We start from the raw sequence: 27,484 nt of genomic DNA on the forward strand, positions 1-27,484 counted from the left end.
GACATTTGACCTATGTGGGAGAAATAAGATGATGTAAGCTCTCACCCTTTCCCCTACTCTCTCCACTCGATCTCTCCTCCTCCCCCTTGTCTTCTCTCTAGAGGAGTTTGAATCATTAGCCAGCTTCCTGTTTTAGCCCCGCACATCTTTCTTTGTCTCTGTGGTCTCCCTCTCTTTGTACTGCCTCTCTCTCTTTCTGTTCTCTCTGTTTTCCCCCCGTCTCTCAGGAAAAAATGTGTCGTGCTTTTTTAGTCAGCACTTAGTCACAGCTTTCTGTTTCTTGTCTTCAGTCGACTGGTCTTGCCTGACTCTATCTGTCTGTTGATGTTGTTTGTAATCTCTCTACAAAGCAAAACACAAGCTTTTGAGATCAGATAAAGAAAGAAGTGGTTGCCAATTAACATTCCTCAGTGTAATTACAGCGTAATCATTCTGCTCTCTGTCTCTCGTATCTCTCTCTGTCTCTCCTTCCAGGAAAGACGTTGGCTTGAGGCGATTTTTCCCAAAAGACCTGCTGGATTCAGTCAAGGTGAGAACAAAGACTTGGAATAGAGATCACACAATAGTACACACAATGTAATGTCTCAGGTTGCCAACACATTGTATTCACTTTCTCCCTGTGAATTATTTGTGGAATAAATGTTTCAATAAAACTGTTCTTGATGGAGATGTAGTTTAAGGAAGTTGTGCTCTCCCAAAATTGAGCAGCTGCCACATCTGATCCACTGGAGTTACTAACGGTAACCAAGGTGTGTGGTTTATATCCAGCAACACTTTTAATTGACTGACCTTTTGAGCCAATTTTCTGAATGTGTTGCTAGACCTGGGCTGGCTGACAAAATGTGAAGTAGGCCAAGACTCAACAATATTTGAATGAGACTTGCCATCACAGTTTTGGTGAATGGAGACAGAAAAGAATGAATACGAACCAGACGGTGTACTTATATTCTATACAAAGACTTTTGTGATGGATTCACTTTTCACCAGGGACTGATGATCTCTGTTCTTCAAATCTCACCATTAAAGTACTTTTTAAGAGATACCCTTATTGGTTTTATTGCTGAGAGTAAAATCAAAAAACACTTTCTGTCCAGTAACTATAACGCTGCCGCCAGAAGATGGTTTACTTAGCTTAGCACAAAGGGAAACAGCTAAGGTTTGTACTCAAATTTGAATTTGTTTTAGCAATACATCCACACCCCGCGGGACCCTGGATATACATTTTGTTGTGTGATGAACACACATGTAGAAAGCTCTGCCGTTGTGTATGTTTGCAGTGATGGCTGGGTGTGCTTGCACAATGCAGTCTCTCTGTCAGTGATATATTTACGGCACGCGTTTATGTGGAGGGTTTTGGTGTGTGTCTGTGTGAAAGAAAGGCCCCAGTGACCTGAAAAGGTCTTGATGTCAGCAGGCGGGCGGACAGATGCTCTGCTGAGGGAGGGAAACTTTGTTTGTGTGTGTGTGACCCTAAGGTCATGTTTAAACCCACTTTCTCTTTGCAACAATGAGGAGGGAGGAGGAGGCGTCAATGTGCGTCTCCTTCTGGGGTCCCCCCGTCTGTCAAGGCCCTCTCACTCCCCCCTCATCACCTACTCTACCTCCTCTCCTATTTTCTCATTTTTCTACTTTTTTGGCAGTAATAACAACAAACATTCCCCGGAGTCCATCTTCAGTATTCTAAAGCAAACTAAAGTAGTAGAGGTATTTTAGGTTCTTGCATTTAACATGGATGTGCGTCTGCTGGAGAGCACAGCTGTCAGTTACGTTTCTGCCTTTCGCTCTGGTGAAAGAGAATGGTAGTCATTTAGTGAGATTATTCACCCTCAATGGACTCTACTTCCACACACACACACACACACACACACACACACACACACACACACACACACACACACACACACACACACACACACACACACACACACACACACACACACACACACACACACACACACACACACACACCCCGGAGCAGATGGCTGTGGTAGTAAAGAGTGATTTTTTGCTGTGTTGAAAGCTTTATAAAGAGCAGAGTCTGTTCATTCATGTCGACAAGCTGGGACCTTTAGTGTGTTTGGAGATCAGAGTTTGATCAACCAGCTTGATTTGAGTTTTCCCCGTCATCAGACTGATGACTGAATTGCTCTCAACCTTATGAATGAGCAAAACATGATTTGATTAAACTGCAATGATATATATTCTTATGCTTTATTTGAATAAATATTTGCAACTAGAACATACAACTATTACTGTCAGGACACAATACAGAATGAAACATCACTACATTTAAGTTGATTTAAAAAAGCTTTCTCTGCCATGATGAAGGCCTGGTCTGGCTGAAACTGGTCGCTGTTTTATTCAGTATTCCTGACTGAATAATGCTTATAACTCCTCCCATTACTCTGTTATCAGAGTGTCTGAAGGATGTTCTCTTCTCTTGATGAAATAAATAGCTTTCAACAGCTTAAGCCACTGTGACATAACCTCACATTGAATCAAAACACTATATGACCTCCAGCCACTACTGGACGAATCACATCTGAGGAAACACGGAGACATAATACGCCAAGACATGTTGTCCTTCCTTCTGTCAATAAACTGATTAATAAAATAATGTTATATATTATAATTATATGTCTGTGACCGTTTAGCAGAGAGACATCCCTATTGCTACGTTGACAGTCAGCATGATGATGAGGATGAAAGCACCTCGCAGTATTTCCTCTCAGGAAGGGAGGATACTTTGGAGAGACAATATCTCTTGTGTATGTGTAAGAGTGTGTGGTGGAGTTTGAGGAATGAAAAAACTCTGATCCTATCAAGAACATACATAAGCAAATACACAATATATTCTGCAATCATTTCTGTGTAGTGACATCTGCTGAAATGACACACACACACACACACACACACACACACACACACACACACACACACACACACACACACACACACACACACACACACACACACACACACACATGTGGCTGCACACAAAGTAAGTTGTGTGTGTCTGTGTGTGTGTCAAGGCTTCTTGATTCCTTCAGGCTTAATAAGTAGACAGCTGGCAACAGTCATTCTGAAATGAAGTGTAGAAAGGCTTTTTTTACAACGGAATAATACAAAAATATATTAGCAATTGTTATTCATAGCTCAATAAAATGGTTAATTCATATTAATTAACACTTCATTTTTTTTTAATGAATGATGCCACCCTCAGGTTAGGTTCAATACATATGGAGAGACTATTCACGCCCTAGGTCCATTGATTATGTTGTCTTTGTCTCATTAAACTCACCTGTCATCAGTCTATTGCTTGTGTTTAGGTCACATCCAAAGGTCAATACAGTTGATACCTTTCTGGTTGGGATTTTAATTGCCAAACTGTTCATTTATTTTGTGTAGCTTGACCTTAATTTGATGAAGCAGTCTACTGTAAATCCACTCGTGCTTTTTTAAGCCTGGTTTGTAGTGCAGTAAATCCCCTTTAATCTTTATCTTGATCTATACATGGAGAGCTATTCATAGTTGGTCTGTACTGTATGTGTGCCTGCGTCGATGTGTATTTTCATGGGTGTTTGGATAACATCATTTATAATGTATTTCAAACACAAATTATTTGATGTAGTGAAGCTCAATATCCTGTTGGGTTAAAGATAGCATTTTGTTTGCTGTAAATTCATCATCATATAAGTCAGTGTTTTTATATATACATCAGATGAAGAGGATTGACGTGTGTGTGTGTGTGTGTGTGTGTGTGTGTGTGTGTGTGTGTGTGTGTGTGTGTGTGTGTGTGTGTGTGTGTGTGTGTGTGTGTGTGTGTGTGTGTGTGTGTGTGTGTGTGTGTGTGTGTGTGTGTGTGTGTGTGTGTGTGTGTGTGTGTGTGTGTGTGTGTGTGTGTGTGTGTGTGTGTGTGTGTGTGTGTGTGTGTGTGTGTGTGTGTGTGTGTGTGTGTCTCTATGTCTAGGGAATGATGAATAATGTCCCTAGATGGATTTTATTACCCTCGATTCCCCATCTGTCCACTCTAGTCACACATCCAACACAACAAAAATCATGTCTGAATAAACCAACTGTCACACTAAGAGTCTTTATAAAGTTTATATGCACTTACATGAAGTGATATCTAAGCGACAGTACACATGGGCAGATTGTGATGTTTAATTGAGTGGTAACCAACAGTTCGTTGTGAAGATATTGATCTGAACTGTGAAGTGGGGAGGTCATTTTGATCGGGACCAGAGTGGACTATTGGTCAATCAATGTTTTCCTCTGTTAGTGTCTCTGTCCCTCTACACACACACACACACACACACACACACACACACACACACACACACACACACACACACACACACACACACACACACACACACACACACACACACACACACACACACACACACAAATTCACCACATTTGTTCTCATGCATACTCCTCTTTCTTCTCCTAGTTGCAGATTTTCTATCATTTAAATACTGTTTTAATTAAAGTCGGTATCTAACTGAAATGTTCTCCCTTTCCAATTATCTCCTGTCCCCAGGCTAAAACCCTGCGTAAATTGATTCAGCAGACGTTCAAGCAGGTAGCCAATCTCAACGATGAGCAGTGCATCCTCAAGTTTTTGGAGATACTTGCTCCAATCTACCGCTACGACAAGGAGTGCTTCAAATGTGCGCTTGGGGTAAGTTGCATCCATTCCAAGGTGTGTTGATGTAGCCTAAAGGCTCTGGTTAGTGGTGTAAGGCTGACCTCTTTTGGCGGGATCAGGTTCTGCATGTATCTGAGATGTGGTGCTGTGCCAAAGTCCTTCCTCTCACTCCTGCCTTGCCTTCTGCTCTCTTCCTCTCATAACGTGTACCCCTCCTCCTCTCTCCCACAGTCCAGCTGGGTGATCCAGGTGGAGCTGGCTATCGGGCCAGAGGAAGGGATCAGCTACCTCACTGACAAGGGATCCACGGTGAGTTCCTACACAGCCAAGCTTAAAAAGGAGCTTACAGACAAATACATGTATCAAGCGATGGGCCCCTGTAATGCATCTACTAATACATTAATACTTTTTAACACTCTTGTATGTCACTTGTATTCTCTTTCCATCATTATTATTTTTGTTTATTTACTATTATTTGTTATTTATTTTTCTTATTTTCTAAGGTAGGCCATCTTTATTACATTTAAAAAAATGTTTAGCCCTGGAGTGGTACTCTGTTACTGGTTGTCTAATACTTGAAACCTATTCAGAATTGTATTGATACAGAAGATGTGACTGAAAGATATATTTTACTGTATATATGAAACCAAAAGTTCTAAAAAAAGGGGGGGCTTTAATAGCTTCAACACTTGTACTGCATCTAAAAAACAATATATAATACATGTATCTTGTTATATTGAGTATTAATACATATCTATATTTCCAATCGTTTTGTGTTCCTCTGTCTGTCCCTAGCCCACCCATCTAGCTAACTTCAATCAAGTTCAGTCCATCCAGTACTCGGCTATGGAGGAGAAGGACAGGAAAGGGATGCTACAGCTCAATGTAGCCGGAGCTTCTGAGGTACTACAATCGTTGTCTCTTTGTCTAGGCATACACATTTGATATACATGTACAATTGGTTTGAAAAAATACCATTTAATATCATCATATGAAGCAACTCAAAATGGTGACTTTTACTGGTCTATCGCTATGATTAAAAACAAGACGATACTCTCCTTTTCTGTAATCTACCTTTATGATTTACACACTTTTTCTCAATCTACCTCAAATTCAGGTAGAGAAACCATTTCAAAAGGACTTTAAAAGACATAGAAGAGTGTCTTGTGAGAAGTTTAAGTACAAACAAATTGGAAGTTTTGTTGTTGGTGCAGGGAAGGAAAACAATGCTTTGTGCTATTGTACACTTTTAGAGATATATGTGAAGCTAATTCAAGGGAAATAAATTAGTTTCTCACTCTGTAAAGGAAGTACTATAAGTATTTGTTTTTCATGATGACCAGTTTGGCCTCTGTTGGATACTAAAGGTTTACCCTAAGCTGTGCCCATCGTGCTGCTTAGCTTGCTTACTTTGCCCTTTGTTTGCAAGTGAGTGGCTGAGATGGATCCAGACATGAACTAATGCTCCTCCATCTATAGATCCCACATAATGGTTCTGCTCACTGGAACGGTCTGGTAACACGCGCAGATATGAGTGCAGTCTTTCTTTTTTTAATGGCTTTTAGTATTGGATTTACTCACACACAAGCACACCACAAATACTGTGAGAGAGGAGTCTTCCCCTGACGTAAGGAGCAGCTGGAAACACCCCCACCCCCCCTGTGCTGTCATGTGTAAGAATATGTGTGTGTCTTTGGAGATAATGGCTCTTTGTAATGTGTGTGTGTGTGTGTGTGTGTGTGTGTGTGTGTGTGTGTGTGTGTGTGTGTGTGTGTGTGTGTGTGTGTGTGTGTGTGTGTGTGTGTGTGTGTGTGTGTGTGTGTGTGTGTGTGTGTGTGTGTGTGTGTGTGTGTGTGTGTGTGTGTGTGTGTGTGTGTGTGTGTGTGTGTGTGTGTGTGTGTGTGTGTGTGTGTGTGTGTGTGTGTGTGTGTGTGTGTGTGTGTGTGTGTGTAGCCTCTCACGATTACGACAGCATCACTGACCATGGCAGAGAACTTGGCTGACCTGATTGACGGTTACTGTCGACTCATCACCATGGAAACTCACTCTTTCATCGTTCGATATCAGAAAGGTATGAAAATGAACATCACTCCTTTTTCTCCCACCTGTTTTAGGATGCAAAAATATCAAAACACAACCCTGTGCACCCCACAGAGTGTTATCATGTTTTTTTGCTCTTAATTATAACACAATTGGAAGGGAAATCGGAAAGCATATAGACTGCGTAATTCGTCTCCATAAGGGAAACATATTGTGTGTATATATGTATGTATGTATGTATGTATATCAGCCACGAGATTAAAGTAAAGACCAAATTGAATGGGTTCTTCCTTGGCCCTTTGGCAACGGTTTCACCAACCGAAAACATAACGTCCTAGTGGAGAAGAAAAAAACCATCCAAGTAGATATTGCCACTGAATTCCCACTTTTTAGTTTCAGGAAGTTTGTCTCCTTTTTAATGCCGTTTAATGCATTTATTTTGTATGCAGGGTAGTTAAAACGTTTTTGTAATATTCATTTTGTGTGATTTAATGTCTCATTTTGATCCTGATGATGTGTGTTTTTGTCCTCTAGAGGGAGAGAGAGCACTGCCTTCCATCCCAAAGTAGGTACCTTGCTCACTCGTAGTACTGTTCGAGTTTACATTAAAGAAACATCACACATTTATCTCAGATCTGATTATTTAGAGCTGTGATGCCTATTTTCTTCATTAGCTAAACAAAGATGTAGTGGTTCATGGCGTTTGTTTAATCAGGACCATAGCCGGACATTAACATTTTAACTGTCACTAAACTAAACACAAAGTTTTTGCTTACTTTTGGTCATTTCAACTCAAATCTCCCACTCCTTCTTCTCCTCTCTCACTCTGTCTGTGGTCAAATAAGGAGATAAGTTTAGGACCCAAATATTTTCCACTTAGGGTTTTTAAACACTTGGGTAGTCTCCTCCTCTTTCTCTCCTTCTCTCACTGGAAGTTTCTCTTTGCTCTCTGCCTCTTGTGGTCTGTGATGTAAAGATCGTAGTAGAGCTCAAATACAGACGCAGACAGAGAGACCACGGCAAAGGCAGGGAGATTATTGAAACAGTCAGGGTTGGTTTAAAGACCCAATTTCAACATGCTACTACTTTCAAGGATACAACTATACAAATAACAGGCTTCAATTTACCCTCGGTATGTTTTTTCAAGTGTTTACTGCTTTGACTGATGTTTAATTATTGTCTAATTTGTTTCTTCTTCTTTTTATAGAGTATCAAATAATGAGAAAAAGTTAGAAGCAGTCAGGAGTGGAGTAAGAGCTATCTCTGTGTCAGGTAAGATAAAAGCGATGTGCACACACACTGCCAAATCGACAGGTTTAGGAGACAAGTCTGACAGCTTCCTTCGCTCCAACTACTGTCGTCTTTTCTGTCTTGTCATTTCCTCCAACATCTGTTTTCTCTCTCACTCCTCTCTTATTGTTTTCTTCTCCGTCGGGACTGCCTCTCCCCCTGTTTCTCTCCCTCTCTGTTCCTGCTTTCCTTTTGTTTACTTCCTCCTCTCCTCCTCGGTCTGCCACACATCCATTCACTCTTTTCTTTTTTTCCCTTCACACTCTGGTCTTCTGTCCTGCCTGATTGGATGCAGACCTAGTGACATCAACGTCTCCTAAGCCAACCAAGGCGCGGCGTTTCCTCCTTCCCTTTGTCTTCTGTTCTGATTCGCCGCCCAATGGTATCCTCGGCTCTCATTGGACAGTTAGTGGAGGAGGGTGTCCACAAAATTGTGATGTGCTGAAATAGAATACCTCATTTGATATCATACTTATTGGGCAAGGCTAGAAGAAACTTATTAATATCATCTGAACAAAAATATCCCAGTGGATGCAATTTAATATGTTGTTTAAAGTTCTATTCCTGGATAAGCACTCATTTGGTCCAGAACTTTTATTGGCTGCATCACAATCTATTTACTTTATAATGGATGCCCTCTTCTTCTTAACTACTGTCCTCAGTGCCTGGTTGCTTTGACTAATTCAGTCCCAAGTACACACGCACGCATGCACACACACACACACACACACACACACACACACACACACACACACACACACACACGCTTCAACCAAAATAACCGCCTGCGTGCTGCTAACTAAGCCAATGCTCTTAAAATAAGAGTGGGTATCAAAAAAAATAACCTCTTAATTGTGGAGGACTTTCTAACTGAGAGGGAACTCTTTAAATCTAATGGCGTGTGTGTTTTCCTTACCATCAGTCGCCAGTTTGTATGTTTTCCCTCTCACATTTGAGAACAGGTATACTAAAGATAGAAATTTTTTATTTCCGTCTTTGTCAAATCTAACTTTCATACAATGAAGGGATGTGACTGACAGTACTGACACACAGAGTGAAATGGTGTCTTAATCTCAGTTCACCGTGTGTGTGTGTGTGTGTGTGTGTGTGTGTGTGTGTGTGTGTGTGTGTGTGTGTGTGTGTGTGTGTGTGTGTGTGTGTGTGTGTGTGTGTGTGTGTGTGTGTGTGTGTGTGTGTGTGTGTGTGTGTGTGTGTGTGTGTGTGTGTGTGTGTGTGTGTGTGTGTGTGTTAATTCAAAGAGCGGACCATATGGTTAAAGTAATCATTCTTCCATTTAGAACATTTGGGTTCCACCGCCAAGTATCTGCCCTGTTAAAATGTCTTCGATCACCCTTTCAGCACCGGCTAAGTGATGAAGTTGTGTATTTTGGAAAAAGTCTATAAATGAATTATGTTTAAGCAAGCACTTAAATGTTGTTGACATTTGTGACTCTACCATCATTATCTCAATCATCTGTAATGCCTCGTGCACCAAGTTCAATGTGTGAGTTCATGTCCTTGTGTCTCCATCTATGGCTTTGGCTCGGCAGCTAGCAGCACTGTTCAGAGAGAGTCATGAATCTGGACAGCAGCTGCTTTCTTATTGAGACTTTTACAAGTGATCCAAGCTTCCTTTCTGCCAGTGACACGCAGGCACGGTTCATATCCTTCTTCAGGGTTCAAAATGTTAGTGGGAAGCTTCTGTAAGTCCATTGAGCTCTGATAATAGATTTAGAACAATATTTAAAACATCAAGTTAATAAACTGCTTCACAGGATTAAAACAAGAGACTAAAGTACTCCACACGTTCAACAATAAGAACAACAACGAAATTGGGATGGAAAGCATTATTACAAGCGTACAATGTGCATTAATAGCCTTCAGATTATTGGGAAGAGAAAGAAAAAAAATGAAATATTTTACAAAATCCCTTTTCTCTTTTTTTTGCGTACTTGCTAAGAGATAGATGAGAAGGAAAACACCACGCTGTCTTAGTCAATTTGAAACTAGAGCAAGGACATTTTGCTAAGCTAAGCTGACCAGCTGAGGTTGTGTGTTTACGGCATCTGTACAGACATGAAACCTCCTCCTCTAACTCTTAGAAGAACACAAATGACTGTTGACCTAAAATGCCAAACTCTTTGCTTTTAAGAACTAGGGAGGGTTCGGCTGTGTAGTTCCAACGCAAGGACATGAAAGCTTAAAACAGATGTGTGAGAAATCTTGATCAAACAATGAGTGTTGAGGATCTAACTCTTTTCCATGTTTACGTTACACCACTGGATATCACATATAAACAAATGCTGACTCACGCTTTCTTTCTCTTATTGCTTCCATATCTTGAATGACCTCATTTCACCTCCATGTGTTTGTGCAGCATTAATGACATTTGTTAACTCTGCTTTTTCACCTGAGATATTTTGATACTTAGCTAACTGCTCGCTGAGTGTTTGACCTTGCAGATCTTGCAACATCTTGTTGTTTCAAGGCTTTTCATGCTCTAACCGCTCTCTTTCTCTCCCTCTTTTCTCCACTCTGCCTCCTACTTTTTTTTCTCTCTCTTCTCGCTGCTTTCTCTCTGTCCTCCTCCTCCTCCTCCTCTGCTGTCCCGTTTCCTGCATGCTCTCCTGGACCCTGCAGAAGATCTTAGCGGGGATGGTAAAGTTTTCCCATTGTTTATTCATCTCTATGTTCCTTTTAGTCCTCACTCCACCAACACACTGCAGCGTCCTGGGAGCGGTTAGCGTGTGTGTTGGTGTGTGGGTTGATGTTTATGCATGCATTCCTACATCTTTAACAACGGCGCTATGCATGTGCTGTGTTATAGAGTGCTTAGAAATGGTTGTGTTACTGGAAACAGGAACAAGACAGAAGCTTTATTGAGTTTGATCTGTTTAGTAGCTATAGTGGTTTACTGTTAAAGTAATGTGATTTTAAGTAGTCTGTGTCAGGCTCTATTTATGATTATTTTTTAAAGTGGGTTACCACAGAATTTGAAATATGTCTGCTTTCAACCAGATTGTAACAAAAATGCAGAATTTGGAAATTAAGTTTTATTTCTCTTTTTAGGGATCTTCTCAAAACCTTATTCTCTCTTTACACGCACACACACACACACACACACACACACACACACACACACACACACACACACACACACACACACACACACACACACACACACACACACACACACACACACACACACACACACACACACACACACACACACACACACACACACACACACACACACACATCCATGCACATGCAGAGGGGAATAGGGAGAGGTTTGCTGGATTCAAGGCAAATGCATTCCTGGCTATGATGGGCTAACTAGATCTCTGTCAAACACGCACATATACTGTATACACACACACACACACACACACACACACACACACACACACACACACACACACACACACCCACACTATCCCTTCTCTGAAAGCAGAACGAGACCATTTCAACGTAAGAACATTCTTACATTAACAACTTCTTTAACATACTCGAAATGGCTTCTAACTTTGATAAAATCAGCCACAAGCTTTACAAAGGGATTTGTATTAAATGTATGGAGATGTTTCCAGAGAGCCTGAGCCGAGCTGTGAGGGTAGGTTCAGGATGGCAGATGTTTGACTCTTGTTTCCAACAGCTGAGTCTGCACACTGATTTTATTTAAACACCACCATCTGGTTAGCATACACTCAGTCCATCTTTCTCTCTCTTTTTCCCGCTGGCTCTCAACTCTCCCCCCTTCTCTCTCTCTGCCTATCTGTCGGATTCTGCACAGATTCGATCCTAAACGTTACCATCTGCTTACATGACAGCCACTATTTCTCTTTCTCACTCTATTGTATTATTTCTCCTGGTTTCTCTTTTCTGTTTTATCTATATTTTCCACGTATCTCTCTCCTATCTGTCTCAGCTTTTCTGTTTTTATTTCCCCTTCACTCCTCCACCACCACTGTGACTCCCCAGCTGCTCTCACACAGACAGATATGCACAACACATGCTCAGCTGACACACACCGCCAAGTGTATGTGTGCAGAGAGAGAAAGAGAGGAGCTAGGTGGGTGTTGCTTTGCGCAGGAGTTGCCGAAACCCTGAGTTTGCTTCATGCTTTAGTTTTATTGCGTAGCTTTTTTTTTTTTTTAACTGCACATGTGTTTGTGTGTGTGTATCGGTCACCCTTCACACCATAGCGGACGCACGGTAAACTCCGCGACATGTGCATGATTCTCCAATTGTTTTTGTTTATGAACTTGTGTTATTTCAGACTTGTATTATTCTCTTTTAACGGTTCATGTGTGTCACGTTACAGAGACTGATGACTATGCTGAGATAGTTGATGAAGAAGACACATACACCATGCCCTCCAGTAAGTAATATCTTCTTTTTTGCATCTACAAGACATTTCTACTCAAGACAATGAGCTTCTGTTGCACTGCAGCAAGAAAACTCTGTATTAACAGTTTTTCGTTATTCTTCTGTCAAATGCGTTCTCAAACAACATCCATTTTGTTCTGATATCTGATACGCCGAGTGTGGTGTGAATCTGTTCCAAGAAACACACTCAGACAGGGAACATCAGAGAAGTTTCATGAAATCACGTTTACTTAGGTAGCGGTGTATCAAATTCAAGCCCGTTTCAGTGTCTTAAACTAACAGCAGAGACACCAGCTGCCGGTCAGAGAGGCTATAACTCAAAACTGCATCTGCCCAATTCATTCAAATGTTAGTAAAAGCCTTGGCTGTAGCTCTGTAAGTAGCAGTGGTTTTAGCCTCCTGTTCCAATACATTTAATGTGGATGCTTGGGCCGGTTAAATGTACTCATGTATTTAATTGCGTGGCCAACTTTGAAAATGGACTGTGTTCTCCTTCCCTCCCACAGTCTTTTTCTATCTTTCTCTGTCTGGCTTTATTTCTTTGTTGCTTGCTTTGCTTATTTTGGTCTACGTCTTTCTGCGACTTCCTCTTAAGAGACTTTCTGCGGACTTATTTTCCGACTCCTGCCCGAGTTCGTGTGTGTGTACATGTCATACTGTCTGCTTAATGTGTCAAATGAAACTGCATTACAGGAATGACTATGCAGCGAGCTTTAATTCACTTATTTACTAACTCATGTAAAGAGCGGAATACTGTGTGTGTGTGTGTGTGTGTGTGTGTGTGTGTGTGTGTGTGTGTGTGTGTGTGTGTGTGTGTGTGGTGTGTGTGTGTGTGTGTGTGTGTGTGTGTGTGTGTGTGTGTGTGTGTGTGTGTGTGTGTGTGTGTGTGTGTGTGTGGTGTGTGTGTGTGTGTGTGTGTGTGTGTGTGTGTGTGTGTGTGTGTGTGTGTGTGTGTGTGTGTGTGTGTGTGTGTGTGTGTGTGTGTGTGTGTGTGTGTGTGTGTGGAGCTTTTTTCAATCTTAAAGCAGCTGTCTGGCTCTCTCCCACTCTTCATCTCTTTTTCTTCCTCTTTCTCCCATCGCCAACACAGTCAGCTATGGAGTAGTTGAAGGTAATACTCCCTGTCTCTCTCTGATCCTGTCCTAACAAAATGCCTTTTTACATTTTAGTTCATATTTTTATTTGCTAGGCACTTTATTACAGTCTCCTCAGCCTTGCTCATCAAACCTAAGTGAATCATTTTGCAAGATAGTTTGTACATTTAAACCTAATAATACCCATTCATTTACATGATTAACAATATTGATAATGTGGCTCTTTTGTAACCAGTGTTTCTTTTTCACTAATTAGTGATGGCAAAGAAACATACAAAGACTTTAGTTACCCAATATCCAGATTGAGGATCACTTGTGTTCACTGGTGTTTTGAAGAGAGTTCATGGGGTCTTGTGATGAAAATGAAAGGGAGGGCCAATCCATAAACAATGCAAGATGTTTCTTCACAAATAGTTTATTAAGAAGTCTCCTCTGGAGCTGAACATCTCACACTATGTGTTGTTTATTGTCTTGGTTCTATTTTCACCATCATGTTGGTTATGATGTTTTTATTTCTTTATCAGGATTTATTATCTTTTGTGTTTGATCAATTATTAGTTTTCCTGTAAATGATCCTATGGTTGAAGCACATTTCATTCTTATAATGAAATGTGTTTTGGTTTGGCTGTTTCTCTGTTGGTGGAGTCAAATAGCCGGACTTTGTTTAGCCCCACAGATGAGGATGAGTTCCTGATGGTCAGTGTCCTGTGTAAACCTCTTGAGCTCAGTATTCAGTCCATTTGAACACACCTCTGTAGAAATGCTTCATGACCTTTTCAACAAGGCGGAAACACTGATGGCATGTCAAAGCATGTGCATATCAGGTGGGACTAAACCCTTTTTTCCCTTTTGGACATGCTTTGTGAATATGAAAAGGTTACTCGGACGCAGACCGTATCTAATGCACTTCAGATCAAGTGCCTCAGTTTGCATCAGTAGCTCAAAAGATCCAGACGTACTTCTCAGCTTTGCAAACTGTGGTAGAAATGTGCCCTTGATGTTTACATGCAGAGACCACTCAAGGTTTTTAATATCCAGTAATGAAACTGAAATGATAATGGGACTGTGGTGCGCATGTAAACAGGTTTTATGAACTTTATATTTTGCCTGTTAATGTGTTTACTGTATGTTGGTGTCTTAGTAATTGTTGGGTGCATGTTATGTCAAACTTTGTCTATTTAGAGCAGGGGTGTCAAACTCAATTTCATCGCGGGCCACATCAGCATTATGGTTGCACTCAAAGGGCCGGTTGTAACTTTAAGACTATATAAAAATACATATATAAATATATCATATATATAAAATAATGTACATCATTGCCTCTGCATTGGATTATCATCGGATAGGGTAATAACTTCATAATTAACTACGTCTGAAAGCAGAAGTCTAGGGCAAATAATTGCAAGTCTTTTCAGTGCGTATGTCCCAAAATGATTTAAAAAGAAAAGCCAAATTCTGGAGTAAAAAGAAATAGAAGTGACATTTTGAAATAAAAATCTAATTCTGAGAAAAAGGAATTCTATGAAAAAATGCATATTTTGAAGAAAAAAAGGCAAATTCTGAGAAAAAAAGTCATATTTGAGATGCATTGTGGGACATGTAGTTTAAGGGCAACATGCTTCTGCAGCATGTAACCGTATAATAAACATATTATATTCTTTGCAAGCTCTTGTGGGGCCACATAAAATGAAGTCGCGGGCCGAATGTGGCCCCCGGGCCTTGAGTTTGACACCCCTGATTTAGAGGTATGAAGGGAATAGAATCCTGGGTCAAATGTATTTTTGTATATTGTTCATATTCTACAAGTCTGTTTGCTATTGGATTTGGTTTACAATGACAAGGATTTGACGGCCTTAACTTACCTTTCTGTGGTTACAAACGATGAGCTGATAAGTTCCAAATGGTCCTGTCCTGGTAAACCCCATCCAAGTTGGCAGATGTAACGGGACTTTTCAGTGTTTTCAGTGTATGAAAAATGAAGTAAATATATACATTTAACTCTTTTCCTCTCTTCTCCTCTCGCTCTCAGCGCGGGATTATGAGATCCAGAGGGACAGGATAGAGTTGGGTCGCTGCATAGGAGAGGGTCAGTTTGGAGATGTACACCAAGGAGTCTATAACAGCCCGGTACGTGGAAGTACACACACACACTCATGGTTAACTGTATGTAAGTCGAATAAAGGGTGCGCAATAAGCATAGATGCAGTAAGTTGTAAGGTAAAGGGGATAAACGGCTGGTAGTTACTCAATTATAAAGCTATAACAAGCCATTTTACATTTAGAAAAAGTGTTTTCTTATGACTGCACTGTAACAAAGACCACATTACTTGTTCAGTTACGCATTTTGTCAAACGTAATAATAGTAGTTAATTGTAAGCAACCTTTTCTTTTACCTGCGTTAAGAGTTTTGCATGTTTGTATTGTATTAAACATTAGTTCATTTTCTAATATATTTAATGTTTATGATATTGTGACCTTCAATTTATAATACATGTAATATAATATGCTAACTTGTGACTTGAAATGTGTGTTCTGCAGGATCATCCAGATCTAGCTGTCGCCATAAAGACCTGTAAGAACTGCACATCAGACAGCGTCAGAGAAAAGTTCCTACAAGAAGCATGTAAGACCACGCTGTTTAATCAAAAGAAAACCATGATTCATTTATCACATTCTGAGTGTGTTAATGTGTGTGTTCTCTTTGCAGTGACAATGCGTCAGTTTGACCACCCTAACATCGTCAAGCTGATCGGAGTGATCACAGAAAACCCTGTGTGGATCATCATGGAGCTCTGCACTCTCGGAGAGGTACGGCTAAGGATAACGTCCTCACATATGGACTAAGTAATATCTGCCATCCTCTATAAATAAAACAGTTCCTTGATCTTAACACCATCTTTCTCTGTGTCTGCAGTTACGTTCGTTTCTACAGGTTAGAAAGTACAATTTGGATTTGGCCTCTCTCATTCTGTTCGCCTACCAGCTCAGCACAGCGCTCGCATATCTGGAGAGCAAACGCTTTGTCCACAGGTACACACGCATGCACAACATACATTAAGTCAAGAATAGCTTTAAGTTTATAATTGCATTTACTGGATTCTTATAATAACAAAACAGAAAATATAAAAAAATTAACCAGGACGGTGTCAATAGTTTTTATTATTTATGATTTCTTAAAATAAAAATGTGGGATAAGTTCTTGTTCTTGTGTGCTTTTCATGTTTCCTGCCTACATTTTTACATGACAGAAAGAACCCAAGTGCACTCGGTAGAAAATAGAGTGGCAAATTGATATTGTTGCATCTAGAAGTTGACACATGTTTCAGGTCTAATAGCTGCCTATACTGACTTACAGGGACATCGCCGCTCGCAACGTGTTGGTCTCTTCAGTGGACTGTGTGATGCTCGGAGACTTCGGTCTGTCGCGATACATGGAGGACAGCTCTTACTACAAAGGTAATGACACTTAAACACAGCTTTATCATATGTTGTATTACAGAAGAATGTTTTAAAACAACATGTTATTTATCATGCTACTCGTTTGAGCTGTGCAGACCTAAAGAACATTCTGTTGTCTGTGAGAGTTCAACTTTTGTGAATGTGACACACTTTTCTAGTTTCCAGTACTTTATCACCACCAACAGGTTAAATCAGGATACTGCAGTTTATCTCGACTGTTATGACAACATTGCCGTCTGTCATCTAGTCTCTAACCCTCTGATTGATTGCAAAATGAACCAGCAACTATATTATAAATGTAATGAGTGGTTTGTATTATATAGCTAATACAATATTAATTCTGCCGTTTATTTAAAAGAAAATCTGTTTATGTCTTTATCTCAGCTTCTAAAGGTAAACTTCCAACCAGCAACCAAATGATAAATGTAATGATTGGTTTGTATTTTATAGGTAACACAACAATAATTCTGCTGTCTATTTTTTTTTTTTAATCAGTTGATGTCTTTGTCTCAGCTTCTAAAGGTAAACTTCCAATCAAATGGATGGCTCCTGAATCGATCAACTTCAGAAGATTCACCTCTGCAAGCGATGTCTGGATGTTTGGTGAGTTATGATCATTTCAGGGTTTCCGTTAGCCGGTAATTACCGGTTTTTAGCTGGTAACATTTATTAAAAACCGGTAAATTCAAAACCTGCCGGTCAAAATGTCTGGTAATAATTAGGGAGGCTCCGATCGATCGGCCGCCGGTCATTATCGGCCGATATTCACTCTTAATAGTTTGATCGGTGCTCTCTATAAAGGCCGATCAGGAGAGCTGGATCTGATCGATATGGACATAAACGCGAGTGAAGTGTAACCGGAGCGAGAGAGAGATCAGATCAGCTGCTGAGTCTGACCGAGACACGCAGCTCTGCATAATCACCTGAAGCCCCGCCCTCTGTTTAGCGAGCTGCAGGAGCTGCTTGAGGAACTGACGTGCTGTCAGGAGAGAGAGGGAGGGAGAGGGGAAAAGAGAGGATCCGTTTCTCCCGTGTTATTATTCAAATGTAATGTAAACTTTTGAATAATGTACGTTATCTACTACAAGTAGTTTGTTTGAATGTAATAATTATGTTGTTTGTTGTTTGTGGAATAATTTATTGAAAAATGAATCTGAATTTTTCGATCTGTTACGATTATAAACTGAAGCAATATAAAAATGAGCCCCGTGAACTGAGTTTTAAACTGAAGCATATCTGCTCATAGTCCGGTAATTACCTGCTAACGGAAACTCTGCTACACAACTCTTATTATTATTGAAATATGACCGGTAAGTTTCAAATTAGTCCGGTAAAATAAATTCTGCCCGGACATTTGACCGGCGAGGAAAAATCCTAGCGGAAACCCTGGATCATTTGTGTGTATTTTGTGAGTTACTGTTACTTAACAGTAAAGTAACAGTACAGCATATGTGAGTTTGTAATGTTTGTTTCTCTGTCTCTCTGTAGGTGTGTGTATGTGGGAAATTTTGATGTACGGCATCAAGCCTTTCCAGGGCGTGAAGAACAATGACGTGATTGGCAGGATAGAGAATGGCGAGCGGTTGGCCATGCCTCCTCAGTGCCCGCCCACCTTCTACAGTTTGATGACCAAATGTTGGTCGTATGACCCCAGCAAGCGACCGCGATTCACCGAACTCAAAACACAACTCAAGTAATTAGACGTCTTCGTCAGTGTGTGCTTTAGAGTGTTTGTATGTTATCATTTGTGTAAAATGCTTGAAAGGCCATTAATATATTAGTCTGTAAGCCACCTGCATGGTCCAGCATACATAGCCTGTTTTTGTCTTTTAAATTCTCCCAAGTATTATTTTTGTATTCAAATCCATCAGAAATAGGCAGTACATTTCAGCATCCCAAAATGTTATTGTATTATATTTACAGATAGAACCACAGTTTTGTTTGTTTGATGAAAACATTTTACAGTAATTTGTGTTCATAAAGAAACAATTGTGATACTTTGGCTATTTACCATTAAAAAAAAATCACATTAGCCTCTATCGTTTTGTGATGTTGAAGAGAATAATTTAAAGGGTTTATGATTTTCCCCAAAACCTGAAGAATTGATTTCATGTAGTGAGAGATTTTCTAATGCCTGTGTTGCCTATTTATATAAAGAAGTAGACCACTTAATAAGATAAGTGTTGTTTTATAGCACCATACTGGAGGAGGAGAAGATGCAGCAAGAGGAGAGACTTCGGATGGAGATGAGGAGACAGATCACCGTGTCCTGGGACTCTGGCGGGTCGGATGAAGCACCGCCTAAGGTAAGGCTGAATGATCTCTTTCTGTTTCTCTCTGGTTGTAGATGTGTTTGGTTTGTCTGATGAACACAAACTGTTATCTCTCTGTCTGCAGCCCAGCAGACCTGGATACCCCAGTCCTCGCTCCAGTGAGGGTTTCTTCTCCGGCCCCCAACTTAACCACTTCTCGGTACAGAATACAAACACACACGCACAAAAACACAGTTCCTGTAGAGGGAAAACTGCTCTTCTGTTCCCTCTAACCCGCTGTGGCCGCAGCGGTGTTTTCCTCTCACATTTGTGGAGGTTTTAGGTGGCAGGAGGGCTGCAGAGAGGAAGAATTCAGGCTTACGGGAAGATATAAGAACAAACAAACTATATACCATTCAGAAAAAGATTGACATTTAAGAAAGATATACAGTAGCAGGAATAGATAACAAAATATTTGTTCGGGACATGTTAGTAGTAGTGACTGCAAACTCAGCCCATACAAATATATTATCCAAGTGAAACGTGCTGATCCTATCAGCATTAACTTAAGATCCTTAAATATTTGTGTTGGTTTTTTCTGAGAGTATAATGGGCCTCAACTTTGATTTTAGACTTTCTTATATTTTGTAGTAGAATGTGTGTAGAATCAAAACTATTTGAATTTAGTTAAACTGTACATATTTTCCCAGTTGTAATTCTGTTGCAAGAGAACTCCAAACATTCATTATATACTGTCAATTCCTCCTGATTGTTGTTGAATATTGTATTCCTTTGTCTTGTGTTCAGACCATTCAAATGTCACTGATAGACTCTGTAGGAATGTTGTTTGCCTCAGTCACACATCTTCAAAACATACCACGCATTTGCACACTAAACATTGGAACATCTTTCAACAGGTTCTATAAATCAACTTTTTATTTGGGCTTAGGCAATGTTTTGGTTGAGCAATATCCTCACAATGAAGGCCAACGCAGTATTTAGTCCAAGTTAACTCAGAGGACAGACTGTGTTGGAAAGCCAGCTGCATGTGTCAAAGTCAGAAAGAGAAATGTGAGACTTTAGTGCAGTTATTCCTCTCCTCATAAACCGAGCAGACAGCAGGCATTTCCTGTGCTACAAGGCACACACACACACACACACACACACACACACACACACACACACACACACACACACACACACACACACACACACACACACACACACACACACACACACACACACACACACACACACACACACACACACACACACACACACACACACACACACACAAAATCTAAGCCACTCTTAGAGCAATAAGCAGCTCCCTCTCTCTCTCTCTCTCTCTCTCTCTCTCTCTCCCCCTCTCTCTGTCGTCCATATAAGGGGTGTATAATTTTAACTGCATGTCAGACTTCATCATATCACACGTCTAACATCTGTACATTTTGGGAGCATGTGTTAAACACCAGACTGAGAGCACCTGAACATGCTGTAGATCTCCTATGATTCTTTAAACATTCTACCAACTCATGGCTGGTTTTAATTAACAATGCTATTGGGATTAGTATTCTTGTTTTTTGGAAATGTGGGTTCTCCCTCAAATCTGCTGGATGTCATTAGTCTTACATTTGAACATTAACAAAACAGAACTGCCATTTTTCGAGATATTATGATGAACTCAAACTAAGAATTGTTCAGAATCTGGTCCTATGTCATCAAATATGTAAAAAGAGTTTTTGCTTGTTTTTTTCTCCCCTCTGCAGATTCTTCCCACCATTATTAACCATGTTTTAAACTCTTTCTGTTCCTCTGCAGCCATCCGCCCATGGGGGTGTCGGAGGCAGCTACCCTCCCTCTGACTCCTGGAGTCAACACAGACCTGAGCACACTGCCCTGTGGAGCCCCAACATGGAGGTATGCCCCCTCAGTCACATACAGTATATTACATTTGACCATTGAGTGGTGAGATCAGATTTTGATTCAATTGTATTACCTGTCACATATCAGTCACTGAAAGTGCTGTCTGTTAAGCACATTATTGCCAGCTGCATGTAGCTTTGTTAGAAAACACATTAAAGAACTTAATTGATTAAATAAATAAACCTAAACAACCTCATTCTCAACTTTCATTGAATGCATGTTATTTTCTTTTGATGAAATGTAGCAGTAGTATATCCTAGTTTTTGTCTTGAATTTTCCTATAAATATTTCAATAAATTATTCCAAAAAATGGAACTGTTAACATTTAAGAACCCATGTTTCCTGCAGGAGGGTGGATGTGTGGGCCATGCTATGATGGAAGAGAGGCTGATGATGCAGCAGCAGCAGATGGAGGACGACCAGCGGTGGCTGGAGCAGGAGGAGAGCTTCATGGTTATGGTAATTGTATTTATACAAGTCACAGTTTTCAGTTTTTCCCTTTGGTATATTCCTGAGAAACAGATGGGCTCTTAAAGGAAAGTTCCAATTTCTTCTCAACCAGGTCGTTCTCTTTCAGGGTTGTCATAATATTTTGCTCTCACCAAGTAATCAGTTTTACATAAATAAATATTTGGGAGGCTTTTTCCACTTTAGTAAACTCATTTATGTTTTGTTTTGCCAGATGAGCTCCAGAATGTCCTTTACAGATGTGTAAGCTGGCTGCTGTGCTTGAGTTATCTCACCAGACACTGAAGCATCCCCAAAAAGAGCCAAATCATTACTTTTGCAAAACAAATATGTTTCCCCTTAAGTCAGGTCAGATGTTACTCTTGCCTTGAATTGCAGTTTTCATTTTTGAGCCAGGTGTAGGAGAGATGAAAGAGAGAAAATCAGAGATGACGGATGGAGAGAGATGTCTCCTCTTTACAGACCTGGCACGCTGAATTACTGACATCTTGTTTTTTATTTGGAAATCTCTGGATGTCATTTCTTTTTTTATATTCCATAAATGCACCAGTTCTTCTTTGCACCCACCTTTACAACTTTTGGTAAGACTGATTTAATGCAGGGAGACACAAAGCAGACCTCAATGCTCCCCACATCCCACACAGTTTTACTGCTCTGACCTTGCACCCTCCTGGAAATGAACAAGTGAGAGCAAGCTTCCTTTATAGGGATGAATAAAGTATCAATCATCAGGAGAAGGACAAGGTTTCAAACACTCTCCTGTCACTTGATGCATGGCAGAGGGACTAAGGTGCAACCGCGGCCTGGAAATAATTCCACTCTCCCTGATGCAGCACCAATGTAAGGCCGTTGTAAGGTCAATTCACAAAAACAACAAAGTGAGTGTGGTGAAAGTCTGCTTAAATGTAATCCGACTTTTTAACGTTTAATATTATTTATTAAAGGCAGAGTGGTTAATGAACTCTCAGAATGGAAATCTCTGATTGTATTTGTAGGAATCATTGTCAACTGAAAACACTAGGAAGAGTTTACAGACAAAAAGAGAAATGTAAATACCTGTATAAGGCATCTGTAAAACTGGTATAATGGCATAGAAGCTAGTTTCTTCACTTTTAATATAACATAAAATAAACTGTTAGTTGTGTATTTATCAAGTAACAACCAAGTTCTTCCACCACTACTGTCTGAAGTTCCGAAGTTTTTGGTCAAATATGCTCGCTTGCTTTGTGCTAAACTTAAGAGTGGATCAACAGGAGAATAAAAGAGATTGAAAACAGAAAGGACTAAGAGAGAAGCAAAGTAAAGCCTGAAAAGAAAGGGATGGAAGTTTGTGAGGAGGAAGAAGTGTAGGACAGGAGGAGGGAGAAAGGAAGTGGGATTGGCAAGAGCCGTGGAGAGGGTGGATCGAACAAGGAGCCCATCGGAGAGAGAGAGAGAGGGAGAGAAACAGAGAGAGATGGAAAAAGTGGGAGGGAGAAACCGACTGAGGAGGGAGAGAAACGAAGAGGAGAGGGTGAATCTTTTCTCTGTGGCTCAGTGGAGCTTTTCCTCCTCTGGAAAAACGTCTTCTCTGTCTTTCCCTCTCCCTCCATTCTCCTCTGACTAAATGTTTGTCTCAGTCTCATCTTCCACGTCCTTACTTTCCTCTCTCTCTCTCTCCGTGTCTCTGCCTTTCCCTTCATGACTCCTCTCCTGCGTCTTTCTCTTTGCACCTCTTAAGTTTCTCTTAACTTGCATCTATCTCTCTCTCATACTTTCTACCCCTATCTCTGCCATTCTTTCAATGGCCTCCACTCTCTGCTCTCCTCTTTCTGTCTACTTCAGCCTCTATTCTCCCAGGATGCATCTCTTCAACGCGTGCTTCACCAAAACGGTACTGAAACAGAAAGAGAGTTGGAGTCATGCTGGAGTTTTAGTGGTGCAAATGTAACTTTTTGTATAGGTTGTCAGGGTCTGCTGCTGCTGCTGCTGCTGCTGCTGCTGCTGCTGCTGCTGCTGCTGCTGATGATGAGGATGATGATGATGATGATGATGTATAGATGGAAAACAAACTAGTTATGTGTCTGTAACTTAGTCATTGCGCACATTTAAAATCGTCAAAATCATTTTCGTGGTTTATTATTAATGTATTTTCTTTTGAAAAGTGGTATTTGTTTAGGAAAGGATGAAAATGGCTGCTTTGCATGGACTTTATATTTCTGTTTTCTGCAGGTGGCTGTCGCATTGTTTACGGATAGTGTTAGTAATTGCTCCATGCTTTTGGTTACAGTGATTATTTTATAATATGTTTCTTAATGTCTTTCATTTTTGTAAAGCACTTTGAATTGCCTTGTGTTGAAAGGTGCTATACAAATACACGTGCCTTGCCTATAGACAGGAGTACAATTTGAAATATGTTAATTCATTTATTTTTGCTTAATTTTCTCTCCGGGATCAACTTTCAAAGTAATGATAATTTGCTCCAAAACACATGCTTAGTTATGGGTTTTTGTATTTTTGTGACTTCCTTCCAGAAGGCAGAATCCAGAAACAGCAGAGGAAGCATCGAAAGAGAGGACGGCATTCTGCAAGCACCGGTCAGTCTCTGTTTTATTTATACATTGGGAATCGGTGGCTCACTACTTTAAAATAAGGGAACCAAAATGGGAAAGGAGCATAGAGTGGGAGGAGGAAAAGAGTGTCAGTTTGTATGGCGTGGGAGGCGTGTGGCGCAGTGGGTTGTGCGTTGGTGATGGGTTCAAACCCCACTGCAGTCAGCATGTCGTTGTGTCCCTGGGCAAGACACTTCACCCCAAATTGCTCCTGTGTGGATTGCCCACAGTATTATTAAGTAACTAACATGTAATGTAATGTATGGAAGTTGTGAAAGTTAAAGAATGTAATTGTGTAAGAGGGAGGCAGAGGGAATGTATTCATTCAGACAGACAGACAGACAGACAGACAGACAGAGGGAACAGAGGCCGGGACAGAAAGTATTTCTGCCACAGAGGGTACTGCCTACACCCCAACCACATGACCGCAGAGGACTCATGGGAACTTTGAAGCCTGAGACACTGCTCAGTCGCATTTCACTGTAAATTGGGAATATACTTTCTTAAAGGCATTGACCTTATCATCAGTGTTAATATGCCATAACTTGTGAAATCATAAAATATTAACTTTTTCTGCAGGTTAATTCTCTTATCAAAAGACCGGTCTCTCTTTGAATGATTAAAGACAATGTGAAGCTTACCTGTGTTTTTGTCTCTGCACAGGGTGGAAGCCAACATATCTACCAGCCTATAGGGAAACCAGGTGAGAGGATGAGCATGCTGACATGCTGATTTAAAAGAAGTGATAACACTCTGTAGTCAATTCAAAACTAAATGCCATCAATCAAGTAATGGTTCAGAAATGTAAAAATACTTGCAGTATCAACAGTAAAACCAGATATGGAACTGAAGTGCGTTTTTTAGAGTTATAATTTACTGCGTCTAATATACTATACTGTATTTAAGTGATTTATGAAATTAGCTCAACCTTCATTTATCTCGTATTTCAAAAACAGATCACTTTATTTATGTTTAATATTCAAAGTTTAATGTAGCATTGAATGGACAACACAAGTGTTTTTAAATTAAATTGTAGTTTTTGTTTTACCTGTCAGCATTATGAAAGCTTCTTCATTGTCATTTTAAAAACATCATTATTTATTTGTTACAAAACACATTACAAATAGACCCACATTTAACTTTCTAATTATCCATGCTCAAAACTGTTCATTTATATGACATCATTTCCACTACTCACACCAGCAGAGAGTACTTGTTTACATGCATCATTCATCCTACATGTGTGTAACACTAACACACATCTCTGTTTCAGAACATGTGGCTCCTCCTAAGAAGCCCCCCCGCCCTGGAGCTCCTGCTCACCTGACCAACCTGTCCAGTCTGTGCCCCGTGGACAGCTACAATGAGGGGGTCAAGGTATGGATATATAAAACACAGCTACACGTCAGCTATGGACAAAGAGAAAATGTATTCCCCATTGAAGACGATAAGATGAGGCTGATTAAGATCATTTATAAGAACACAATTCCTTCACTTTGCTCTTATTTCCCATTCCAGCATATTGGTTTTGAGTTGACTTCATCACAATGTGTCATTTTGCTGATGGGCTGCATGTGGTGCCATGCTACGCCTTGCCTGTGGTTTGCTTTGGCCTAATATGCTGTCCCTCTTTTCCCCCCCTTTATTTTTTTCTCCCCCCTTTCTCTCATTAACATCCATGCCTTCCTTCTGTTTGTTTCCCGTTAACGCCCTGCCTTCTTCCTGTTCTTCATCCTGCATTTCTGACCTGTTACTCTGCATCCATCAATCATCCATCACCTCTTCCCCCTCCTATCACAACCTGCTCCAATCTCCTCCCTGTCACCCCCCACCCTCACCTCCTCTTATCTCCTCCCCCTAGCCGTGGAGGGTAAGCTGATCTTTGTGTTTGTCTGTCATCGAAGTAGTTAGCTATTAGTTACCATTAGTATCATGTGTGGAGAAGCTTTATTAAGCTTTCTGATTTATTTTTTCTTTACCAGAGGCACAACAAATTACACTTCGTACATGTTAAACAAAGTATACATTGTGAATCTCCTTCAGCAATATTTCATGCAGAAATCCAGTTTTTAGGCTCTAAAACGTGGATATTTCCAGCTTTACTCTGATCCATATTATTCCATACTTAAACAGCTGGTTTTAGGCTCGTTGTGGCCATAGCTAATGTTTTATGAAAACAAGCCCTGGTAAAGACAAATGAAACAAATGAGTCCTCGTAGTGATCGATAGAAGCATTGTAAACTGATGGCCGTGTCTCCCATTGCATCTTAACATAGTCTTTAGATAGTATAGTTAAATAAAGTTGAATTAACTTGTTATATAGTTCTGCATTATTATTTGTTTGTCCCTGTGATTTGTCAGGAGAAGCTGAGGGATTAATTTGTCTTTTTCCTTATATACTACATTTTTCCATTACAGAAGCCAACATTAAATGCACAAAAACTAAATTGTAGCTTAAGGCGATTCTTATTAAAATAAAGCTCTCTTGAGATTCATTTCCTCTGAGCTTTCCTCATTAATGTGGTGGCCTACAAATCACTTTAGCCTTGCTTTAATTACGTCCCCTCTCTAATGGCCTCAGCTTAAACTAAATCAAATCAACTGAGTAGTTTTGTGAACATTAAATAAACCTGCATTAAGGGATTTGTACGACCAGGGGACCGAACGACAAAAAGAGACACACTTTGATTTGTGTCAACCATATCAAATCGTTACAGATTCAGCACATATACAGAACATCACATTACACTAGATAATTTGATTTAAATATCACTTAATGCAGGTTGAACATTGAGTCACTAGAAAACTGTCTGTCCTGCCATCCCACTGTGCTAACATGTTCTCTAACATAGTAGTAGAAAGTGTTTAGTAATGTAGAAACGCATGTAGTAAGAATTTCGAAATAACAGACACACAAACTTGGTATTATTTGTGTGATCAAATCTAGTCACACACTGCCCCCTAGTGTTGTGTCTGTATAACTACAGTCACCTATGTTAAACCTGGTAGAAATAAAAGAAGGAAAACTGCTAATTTTGTGTGGATTTCCAATCAGTGTCGATGATAAATGTAGTCAAGTAAAGCAGTACATTTCTCAGCGTATGCTTTAATGACAGAGAAGGCCAAAGTGTCCTGTCGTAGTTTGGCATTCATGCAGAGATGAAAAGGATGTTCGTTTTCATCTTGAAATCAGCTTTCCTGCTCAACATAGCACTCTGATGGATCTATGTCTTCAAATGAACATCAACACTGATAGGACAACCACAAAAAAGGGGCAGAATTAGACCTTTTGAACATTTTTCTTTAACTTTAATAACATTT

At 40.2% G+C, this 27,484-nt stretch overlaps 1 protein-coding gene across 15 annotated transcripts in view; it reads left to right on the forward strand.

Annotated features, from left to right (window-relative positions):
• Positions 1–27,484, forward strand: part of ptk2aa (protein tyrosine kinase 2aa) — a 64,818-nt gene that overhangs the window by 34,618 nt on the left and 2,716 nt on the right. For 4 of the 15 annotated variants that reach the window (XM_071204823.1, XM_071204824.1, XM_071204822.1 and 1 more), the window contains 25 exons: positions 475–529; positions 4,547–4,687; positions 4,886–4,963; positions 5,450–5,557; positions 6,608–6,725; positions 7,229–7,259; positions 7,902–7,966; positions 8,280–8,366; positions 10,625–10,642; positions 12,309–12,365; positions 13,464–13,484; positions 15,497–15,594; positions 16,006–16,090; positions 16,175–16,275; positions 16,382–16,497; positions 16,823–16,923; positions 17,440–17,529; positions 18,415–18,619; positions 19,121–19,232; positions 19,324–19,398; positions 21,000–21,098; positions 21,453–21,563; positions 24,086–24,148; positions 24,827–24,866; positions 25,437–25,540. In XM_071204823.1, coding sequence (XP_071060924.1) covers positions 475–529; positions 4,547–4,687; positions 4,886–4,963; positions 5,450–5,557; positions 6,608–6,725; positions 7,229–7,259; positions 7,902–7,966; positions 8,280–8,366; positions 10,625–10,642; positions 12,309–12,365; positions 13,464–13,484; positions 15,497–15,594; positions 16,006–16,090; positions 16,175–16,275; positions 16,382–16,497; positions 16,823–16,923; positions 17,440–17,529; positions 18,415–18,619; positions 19,121–19,232; positions 19,324–19,398; positions 21,000–21,098; positions 21,453–21,563; positions 24,086–24,148; positions 24,827–24,866; positions 25,437–25,540 — 2,179 coding nt within the window. Of the gene's footprint in view, positions 1–474; positions 530–4,546; positions 4,688–4,885; positions 4,964–5,449; positions 5,558–6,607; positions 6,726–7,228; positions 7,260–7,665; positions 7,827–7,901; positions 7,967–8,279; positions 8,367–10,624; positions 10,643–12,174; positions 12,200–12,308; positions 12,366–13,463; positions 13,485–15,496; positions 15,595–16,005; positions 16,091–16,174; positions 16,276–16,381; positions 16,498–16,822; positions 16,924–17,439; positions 17,530–18,414; positions 18,620–19,120; positions 19,233–19,323; positions 19,399–20,999; positions 21,099–21,452; positions 21,564–24,085; positions 24,149–24,826; positions 24,867–25,436; positions 25,541–27,484 lie in introns of those variants that run through there. The other 11 variants (XM_071204818.1, XM_071204817.1, XM_034095034.1 and 8 more) reach the window with 11 other exon arrangements.

Source organism: Pseudochaenichthys georgianus, chromosome 11 (assembly GCF_902827115.2).
Source record: "Pseudochaenichthys georgianus chromosome 11, fPseGeo1.2, whole genome shotgun sequence".
NCBI classification, from domain to species: Eukaryota; Metazoa; Chordata; class Actinopteri; order Perciformes; family Channichthyidae; genus Pseudochaenichthys; species Pseudochaenichthys georgianus.